The sequence below is a fragment of the Hypanus sabinus genome, chromosome 1 (genome assembly GCF_030144855.1).
Source record: "Hypanus sabinus isolate sHypSab1 chromosome 1, sHypSab1.hap1, whole genome shotgun sequence".
NCBI lineage: Eukaryota > Metazoa > Chordata > Chondrichthyes > Myliobatiformes > Dasyatidae > Hypanus > Hypanus sabinus.
In genome coordinates this window covers 82,350,184-82,360,115 of record NC_082706.1, presented here as the reverse complement: position 1 = coordinate 82,360,115, position 9,932 = coordinate 82,350,184, and the positions used below count along the sequence as shown (strand labels likewise).

Here is a 9,932-nt window from a genome sequence, read left to right as displayed (position 1 = left end):
GAAGGCAACGTCACAGCCACGGATTTGACAGTGCAGCAGATATGGTAATTGCGCTCATGAACATGCATGTGTCAGCTAAATATTACTTTATTGCGTTAGTATTTAACTCCATTCTTTTCATTGTAGAACTTGTCGAGACTTGAGCAAAGCACAGCAACATTTCACTGCCTGCTTGCATTCGGCCTTGCCTGAGAAATTGGACTGTCGAGTCAACTGACTCTGAAGACTCGTGGTATTCATTTTATATTTTGTTATTCCTTTCAGCCGCAGTGTGGGCTTAATTTTTCATTTGAGAGTTTTGGTTATCAGCCCTGTTTGGCCGAGCACTTATTGTTTTCTTTTCCCTCTAATGCTGTTCGCATTAAAGTCTGTGAACTGTTTCAGTGTCTCTCACTCTGCACTTGGGCCATATCCCACTAGAGCACCATCAAGAGTGTACAAACCAGCTGTATTTCCATCGGGTGTGGGAATTGCAATGTATAAGAGCAGAATGAATAGTGAGGACTGTCAAAAACATCGTCGGGGTCTCTCCCCCCTGTATTCAGGGCATATATTAGAAGCACTGCATACGCAGTGCCCCCAGCATTGTCGAGAATCTCTCCCATCCTTCCCACAATCTCTTTGACCTTCTGCCGCTAGGGAGAAGGTGTTGCAACATAAGAACCCGAGCTGTCAGGCTGGGTAACAGTTTCTTCCCCAAGGCTGTTAGACATTAAAACAACTTGCTGCCTCCCATTACATACAAACACCCAGTCAGAACACTCTGCTGCCCCTCACATCCCCCATTCCCCAAATCATGGGCACACTCTCACCTTGCACTGGTCATTTTCCATTAGTCACTGTTTTGGGCCAAGGCCCTTCATCAGGACAGTGCTTTTCTTGGTACTTTGCACCCCTTCCCAAGGATAGCATTCATTAGCTATTAATCCGAACCAACATCACAAAAACCACTTGTAATTACTAAGCGGTCGTTCGGACACATTTTGAACAAGCTGTCAGATACTAGCTTTCAGAATCAGAATCAGAATCACTTTATTGACAATATGTGAAACATACCTGAATTGATTGTGGTTCGATGGCAAGCATCAAACACAGGACAATACCATAAGAGGCAATACAATTGCGAACCAATCATTTACGAGACAATAGCGCAAACAGCCATGAGCAAGCAACAATTGGCAGAATGGTCAAGTGTCAATGGTCAAACTTAAATAAATGTGAATATATGAACAGTCTCAATAATTATCAACAGAACTCAGAGAGCAGGAAAAAATGTTTAACAGATGTTGTGCAGGGACAGCTAGGGTATTGCACCTGAGTGAGTTTTGTTGAGAAGCTGTATAAATACAGGAAAAGATGCTTCGGAAATGATGTGCAGTCATGGTGGTAATGGACCTGTAGTGTCTCCCTGGTGGCAATTTAGTGAATAGGTGACTGCTAGGGTGAGCGGAGTCAGCAGTAATTTTTCCAGCTCATTTCTAGCAGTGAGCAGGTCTCATCATGTCAGTAGCTGACAGCCAGTGATCACCGTCTTCTCCATTGAGTTGACCGACCAAACACTGCACCCAGTCTCGGAGAGGGAGGAAGCATCAAGAAACCAAGCAAGTGGCCTAAATTTTAAAGCTACACAATCTTTATATGAAATAGCTCTGAATCATTGACTGTATTTCAATGCTTAGACTTTAGATCAACCCACAGCTATTTTAATATTTACAAGCAACCACAAATTCAAATTGCAGTCTTCAATTGAGCACCGTATGATATGTGCCTGGAGCTCCCATTTCCATCCACTCCAGAAAGATTAGCAGTAGAATTTTAAACAAATTGGTTATTGGCCTATTAATATATTGTTAAATGAGTTTTCAAATTTCCATTAAATCCCTTCGTGTGCATGCTGAGCAACCTAAATGGCTGTCACAAGTTAAAAAACAGACAGGTATGCCTTTGTCCATTTGCCTCAAAGCATTGAATTAGGGTCACTGTTGTAATATCAGAAACATTTTACAGAAATTCCACAGAAGATCCCACAACTAACAGAAATCTGTTTTGTTTTGGTGATGTTGTTTGACCAGAACACTCAAGGTAACTTCCTTCTTCAGCTTGAGATAGTATCAAGGGCCCTATTGTCTCCGCCTATACCGGGGGTCGGCAACCTGCGGCTCCCGAGCCATTTGTGGCTCTTTCACCTCTGTGCTGCGGCTCCCTGTGGCTTTGGGAAATAATTGGTCAGTATTTAATTAAAATGTATTTTATGTTAGTTTGTTAGCTTTTGAAATGTAATTCTAAATTTGAAGATTATGGTGATCTTGTACAATCTAAGTGTGGCGACACATTTCCTGGCACATCCGAAACGGCTCACAATTAGCCAGCATTCCAGCTAAGGGAGATAGCCTACGGGGGTTTGTGAGTACGCGTCTTTTGCAGCATCTGCGTCCATGGGGGCTGGGTTGAGGGAGGCTTAAAAGCAAGGCTGTTTAGTTTGAATAAAGTTATTCGACTGCAGTTTACTGACTGCGTGAGCACACCGCTACAACGTGTTTTTATCGCTATTAATATACGTCACCACTGCCAATACCTGACACCCGCTAGTGCGCGATTTCTTTAATTTTTCGATCCAAGGTAAGCCAACTATGGAGAATTCTAAAAAAAGAAAAGTGACTGAAGAAAACAGAACGTTTAATGATACGTGGACAGATTCATTTGCTTTCACTGTTGACGAGACTGGTTTACCGGTATGCTTAATATGCAATGAGAAACCAGCAAACAACAAAAAGTCAAATATCGCAAGGCATTTCCAGAATAAACACGCAGCCTTTTCTCAAAAATATCCGGATGGAGATGAGAGAAAAAAAGCCGTTTCGGAACTGATGCGGAAGGTTGATCTGAGCAAAAATCATTTCCAGAAATGGATGAAGTCTGGAAAATCAACGACATACGCCAGTTATATTGCCGCTCAGGAAATAGTCAGGCACGGGAAGCAGTTTACAGATGGTGAATATATAAAAGAATCTTTCATTAAGATTTCAGAACATCTATTCACGGACTTTAAAAACAAGAGTGAAATTGTGCAGAAAATCAGGGATATGCCCCTCTCTGCAAAGACTGTCAAAGACAGAACCATAAAAATGGCAGAAGACATCACAAGACAGCAAATTAAAGACATCAATTCAGCTGTGGCCTACTCGATTGCCTGTGACGAGTCTAAAGACAAAGGTGATATTGAACAAATAGCGTTGTTCTGCCGGTATGTAAACTCTGCCGGGCCACAGGAAGAACTGATTGAGTTGATACCTCTAAAAGACCAAACACGGGGGGAGGACATCTGTGAGGCTGTCTTGAATTGTTTAAGAGCCAAAGGAATAAAGACCACCCATCTGGTGTCAGTAGCTACTGATGGGGCACCGAATATGACGGGAACGCACAAGGGATTTGTGGCTTTACTGCAGAAGTCGCTGGACAGAAAGCTGCTGACTTTTCACTGCATCTTGCACCAAGAGGCACTGTGCGCTCAAACATTTCCTCCGGAATGCACAGAAGTAATGGATGTTGTCATTCAGATTGTCAATAAAATAATGGCAAAAAGTTTAAATCACCGTCAATTCCGTTTGTTACTGGACGAGCTGGAAAGCGCATATTCTGATCTCCTGCTGCACAACAAAGTCCGGTGGCTGTCCAAAGGGGAGGTGCTGAAACGCTTTGTCGCGTGTCTGGAAGAAGTGAAAACTTTCCTGGGCAGCAAAGGGCTCACCTTTCCTGAGCTGGAACAGCCAGAGTGGCTGGAAAAGCTACACTTCATGGTAGACATGACAGCGCACCTGAACACGCTGAACACAGCTCTTCAGGGGAAAGGACGCACAGCCCTGCACATGTTGGAGGATGTTTTGGCATTCGAGCGCAAGTTGACAGTGCTTGCCAGAGATTTACAGAAAGGCACTTTGTCTCACTTCCCCAATTTGAGAGAGTTCAAACAAGGTCACGACATGATAATTTCGGAGTATTTACATTCTGCAATCATCGCAATGCAAACATCGTTTGGGAAACGCTTCTGTGAGTTCAGAGAGGAAAAAAACACATTATCCTTCCCGGTCACTCCCTTAAGCATCGATCCTTCCCTACTGAATACGACTGCATTGGCAGGTGTGAGTCAACCTGATCTTGAGATGGAACTGGCCGACATAGCCGACAAAGACATATGGGTGTCCAAGTTTAGACGCTTGACAGCAGACCTTGAAGATGTTGCCCGTCAGAAGGCCGTTCTTGCTCAGAATCACAAATGGAGTGATATTGAAAACCTTCCAAAACCGGACAAACTTGTGTTCGAAACATGGAATGCTATGCCCGACATTTATGTAAACATGAAAAAGTATGCGCTTGGAGTCCTGTCGATCTTTGGATCCACATATGTATGTGAGCAGGTGTTCTCCAACATGAACTTTATTAAAAACAAACATCGCGCACGCCTCACAGATGACAGCTTGCGATCCTGTGTAAAGATGAAGGTGATGTCATACAGCCCTGATGTGCAGACGCTGTGCGCTGAGGTCCAGGAGCAGAAATCCCATTAACCAAGTATGATAAATATTTTAATTGCCTATTATTTTATGTATATTCATATTTTTTCATTGTTCAGTGAAATAGTCCTTTTATTTTTCAGGCTGACAGCTGGCTGATGTTATTTTTGGTTTGCTGCTGGCGGAAAATTTAAGTTCGGCGTTTTTCATAAATACAAGAAGGACTCAAATAGACATTGAGTATTTTACTTAAAAGTAACTTTCAACCCAACGTCTTTTTTTCGGAGTTCAAAATGTTTTTGTTGCATGCAGAAATGTAATTTCGTTTTCTCTGCAGGAGTTCATCAATTTCATAAATGCAACACATTATAGTTTGTTTATACATAGCATAAAGGCAAAAAAAACGTTGTATGCGGTGTTATTTCATTTTAAATGTCAAACGGGTTTTGCGGCTCCCAGTGTTTTCTTTTCTGTGGGAAACAGGTCCAAGTGGCTCTTTCAGTGGTAAAGGTTGCTGACCCCTGGCCTATACCATTGTCACTGACAATGCATTCCACACACCACCACTCACTGTGTGTGAAAATTCTACCCCTGACATCCCCCCTGTACTTCCAAGCACCTTAAAAGTACACCCCCTTGTGTTAGCTATTTCAGCCCTGGTAAAAAGCCTCTAGCTATCCACATGATCAATGCCTCTCATCATCTTATATACCTCTATCATGTCACCTCTTATCCTCCATCACAACAAGGAGAAAAGTCTAAGTTCACTCAACCTATTCACAGAAGGCATGCTCTCCAATCCAGGCAACACTTCTTCTACACTCTCTCTATAGTATCCATATCCTTCCTGTTGTGAGGTGACCAGAACTGAGCTCGATACTCCAAGTGGGGTCTAACTAAGTTCCTATATAGCTGTAACATTACTTCATGGCTCTTGAACTCAATCTCATGATTGATGAAGGCCAACACACCATACACCTACTTAACAACACTCAATCTTTGCAGCAGCTTTGAGTGTCCTATGGACATGGACCCCAAGATCTTTCTGATCCTCCACACTGTCAAGAGTCTTACCATTAATATTCTGTCTTCAAATCTGACCTATGAAAATGAACTACTTCATACTTATTTAGGTTGAACTCCTTCTGCACTTCTCAGCCCAGTTCTGAATCCTATCGATATCCCGCTGTAATCTTCGACAATGCTCCAGACTATCCACAACATCCCCAACTTTTGTGTCATCAGTAAACTTACTAATCCACCCTTCTACTTCCTCTTGCAGGTCATTTATAAAAATCACAGAGGAGAGGTCCCAGAACAGATCCCTGCAGAACACTACTGGTCATTGACCTCCATGCAGAATATGAACCATCTACAAACATCCTTTGCCATCTGTGGGCAAGCTATTTCTGGATCCACATAGCCAGGTCTCCTTGGATCCCATGCCTCCGTAATTTCTGAATGAGCCTTGCAAGGGGTACCTTGTCAAATGCCTTACTGAATTCTGTTTACACTACATCCACAGTTCTACTTTCATCAATGTGTTTTGTTACATCTTCAAAGAACTCAATCAGGTTCGTAAGACATGGTCTGCCCTCCCTAATCAGATTATCTCTCTCTAAATGCTCATAAGTCCTGCCTCTCAGGATCTCCTCCAACAACTTGCCCACCACTGAAGTAAGACTCACAGCTCCATCATTTCCTGGGTTATCTCTATTCTCTTTCTTGAAGAAGGGAACAACATTTGCAACCCTCCAGTCTGCCGGTTCTTCTCCTGTCCCTACTGATGATGCAAAGACCATCACCAGAGACTCGCTTCTCACTTTAGCTTGGGGTACATTGCATCCAGACCTGGCAACTTATTTAACTTAATGAGATGCCTTTCAAATGCTCCAGCACAGCTTCTTTCTTAATATCTAAATGCTCAAGCATTTCAGTCCACTGTAAGTCATCCCCACAATTGCCAAGGTCCTTTTCCCCAGTGAATTCTGAAGCAAAATATTCATTAAGTACCCTCTCTACCTCTTCCAACTCCATGTGCACATTTCCACTACCACACCTGATGGGTCCTATTCTCACACGGGTCATCCTCCTGTTCTTCACTTAGTGCAGAAACATGAGGTTAAAAGCCCAGCATAACACTTCATTGTGGTATTGAGGGAAAGTTGCATACCTTGAACTTGCAGGTTTTCTTAATCCTGTTCACTAAGGCCTTTTCTTGCTCTCCTAATTTCATTCATAAGCACCTTCATGGCAACTTCTAGCCCATCTAGCCTATTGAGCTGACCCAAGCTTTAACCTTACCCTAATCACAGGCCAACTTACAGTGACCACTTCACCTATTCAGTACATCTTTGGATTGTGGGAGGAAACTTAAGCATTCTACGAGGAGGACGTACAAAGACTTCTTAGAGGTGACACCAGGATTGAACTCCAAACTCCAATGCCCTGAGCTGTAATAGTGTTGTGCTAACTGCTATGCTAATTCATGACCTTAGCTTAAAATCCTGTCTGCAAAGCGTCATTTCAAGGTATGCAACTTTCCCTCAATACCACAATGAAGTGTCAGGCTGGGCTTTTAACCTCATGTTTCTGCTAAGATTTGAACTCACAATGTTCTAAAAAGGAGGAAAGATTATCACTGTTGTTACGAATTAATGAGACTTTGAAAACTCACTCTCATTCCTCAAGCACATTTGATTTACTTGTGCACAAATAGAGCAACATGGCTCCTGTCACCATACTGCTCTGCCGTTTGAACAGAGGAATGCCATTCTTATACAGAATTGACTGGCAGTTATGCATACTGTCCAATTGGTAACCTTGTGTATGTTCAGATCCTTACTTGCAAGAACAATTACCAGTCACAATATAAGAGTTAAGTAGAAACTACAAGCTCACCACCGTTGATAGTTTTAAGATAGTAAAGTAACTTTCCTTTAGTTGATGTGTGTGGCTTGCATTCTTCAATTACATCCTCATCTCGTCTCCATATGTCAAATATTTCTGGCGCCCTGCTGTGCAAAGCTATGTTCTTCAAAGACCTTTCGTACCTGGGCTGACCATACACTGTCTGCAAACTATCCTTACCTGGACATTATATTAACACTTACCTTGCTGCACCCTCCACAACAACAACTAAACCAAAACTGGAACCACCACAATAATACACTTCCGAAGCATTAGATGAACATCTGTTTTAATGATCAAGAGCGGAATATGCCCTGCTGAAAATATATGTGTGCTTTAGAGATCTTCCTCAGCATTGTTCAAGTTCAAAGAATTCCTGTGTTTGGACCCAACAGACTCATTGTTTGGCATGAATTATTCAGGGAAAGAAACTTCTTGCTCGGTTCTGTATTAGCAGGATGGAAGTCATTATCTAAAACAATTAGCCTTGGATGTATCAACTTATGCTCTGCATTTGATCCATTCGTGTGGAAACTCACATGATATATCTTTTGTTAAAATGCTATGACCTGTTAGTAATGTTGATTGAGCTCATATTACTGGGGGATAATTTTGTGAAAGTTAAATTCTGAATGCGGGGCAATAAAAAGCTGAAGTTAGTGTGAATAGGTCCTTGACAACAGGTTCAGACTCAGTGGAGGAAGTGGCATGACTTGATGAGACAGAAAGTCTGAGTGTGTTGAAGCACCTCTTTCCCTCTCTACCCCTCTCTGCTTTCTGCAGGGATCGTTCCCTCCGCGACTCCCTGGTCCACATGTCCCTCCCCACGGATCTCCCACCCGGCACTTATCCCTGCAAGTGTAAGTGCTACACCTATCCCTACGCCTCCCCTCTTATCACCATTCAGGGCCCCAAACAGTCCTTTCAGGTGAGGCAACACTTCACCTGTGAGTCTGTTGGGGTAACTATTGCGTCCAGTGCTCCCGGTGCGGCCTCCTCTACATCAGCGAGACCCGATGCAGATTTGGGGATCGCTTTGTCGAGCACCTCCGCTCCATCCGCCACAACAGACAGGATCTCCCGGATGCCACCCACTTCAACTCTGCTTCACATTCCCATTCGGATATGTCCATACATGGCCTCCTCTACTGCCATGATGAGTCCAAACTCAGGTTGGAGGAACAACACCACATATACCATCTGGGTATTCTCCAGCCACTTGGCATGAACATTGAATTCTCCAACTTTCAGTAATTTTCTCCCTTTCCCTTCCCCCATCCCAGTTTCACTCTGCCTACTCTTCCAGCTGCCTATCACCTCCCTCATGGTTCTGCCTCCTTCTACTACTCATAGTGCTTTCCCTTTACATTCCTTCTGCACCCTTCCTGCCTATCACCTTTCCTACCTATCTCCTCCCCCACCCCTCGATCTTTCCCCTTACTGGTTTTTCACCCAGCACCTACCAGCCTTCTCCTTCCCACCCTCCCCCCACCTTCTTTATGGGGCCCCTGCCCCCTCCGTCTTCAGACCTAACAAAGGGTCTCGGCCCGAAACATTGACTGTTTGTTTCCATGGATGCTGTCTGACCTGCTGAGTTACTCCAGTGTGTTGTGAGTGTTTTGATCCATAGCACTATGTAAAAGAAGGAAGAACTATTGTATTAGGAATTTGCTGCGATGTGTTGGTCTGGGCGCAACATGCAACAGAAATACAAAGTTCTTGGGTGTTGACATCTCTGATGATCTACTCTGGGCTCAACATGTTGATGGAATCACAGGAAAGGCATGCCAGAGGCGATATTTCATTGGGAGCGTGAAAAGATTTGGTATGTCATTAACTTTCTGTAGAAGTACCATGTAGAGCATTCTAACTGGCCACATCGCTGTTTGTCACGGAGATGCCAATGCAGAGGATTGGCAAAAGCTGCAGAGGGTTGCGAATTGAGCCAGTTCCATCATGGGCACATCCTCCTCTCTATCGAGGATATCGTCAAAAGACAATGCCTAAAAAAGGCAGCATCCATCATTAAGGACCTCCACCACCTGCAGCATGCCCTTTTCTCATTACTAACATCAGGGAGAAGGTCTGAAGACAAACACTCTATGTTTTAGAAACAGCCGCTTCCCCTCTGCTATCAGATTTCCAATTTGTCCGTGAAATCATAAGCACTACCTTGTTATATTGCACTCTTTTTGCACAACTTATTAATCTTTAAAAATTCTTCTTATTGTGACTTACAGTAATCTTTCTTTACATGTACTGCACTGTCCTGCTGGAGCAAAACAACAATTTTCATGACAGATGTCAGCAATATCAAGCCTGACCCTGATTCCAAAACTAGTGGGCTGAGGGATGGTCGCTGTATGCAGACCACAATTAATTGTAAAAGTAACACAGGTTGGGATTAGTGAACGGGTATGCAGGGAAGTATGCTACATTATGCCACCCACTGGAAAAACTGGGATACCTTATATGGAGTGCAGCACTTCTAAGTACCATCTGACTTCACGG

General features: G+C 43.3%; 1 protein-coding gene across 1 annotated transcript; it reads left to right on the top strand.

Annotated features, from left to right (window-relative positions):
- The first annotated feature begins 2,809 nt into the window (after nt 1–2,809).
- On the top strand, nt 2,810–4,934 carry LOC132401565 (general transcription factor II-I repeat domain-containing protein 2A-like). Its single transcript, XM_059983613.1, has 2 exons — nt 2,810–4,569; nt 4,655–4,934. Exon 1 carries the CDS (start codon nt 2,868–2,870, stop codon nt 4,563–4,565), a length of 1,698 nt encoding a protein of 565 aa, XP_059839596.1. The 5' UTR covers nt 2,810–2,867; the 3' UTR covers nt 4,566–4,569; nt 4,655–4,934.
- Nucleotides 4,935–9,932: the final 4,998 nt, after the last annotated feature.

Bases quoted from the DNA above. Each gene is read 5' to 3' on its own strand.
- LOC132401565 (XM_059983613.1), top strand. From the start codon at position 2,868: ATGCGGAAGGTTGATCTGAGCAAAAATCATTTCCAGAAATGGATGAAG.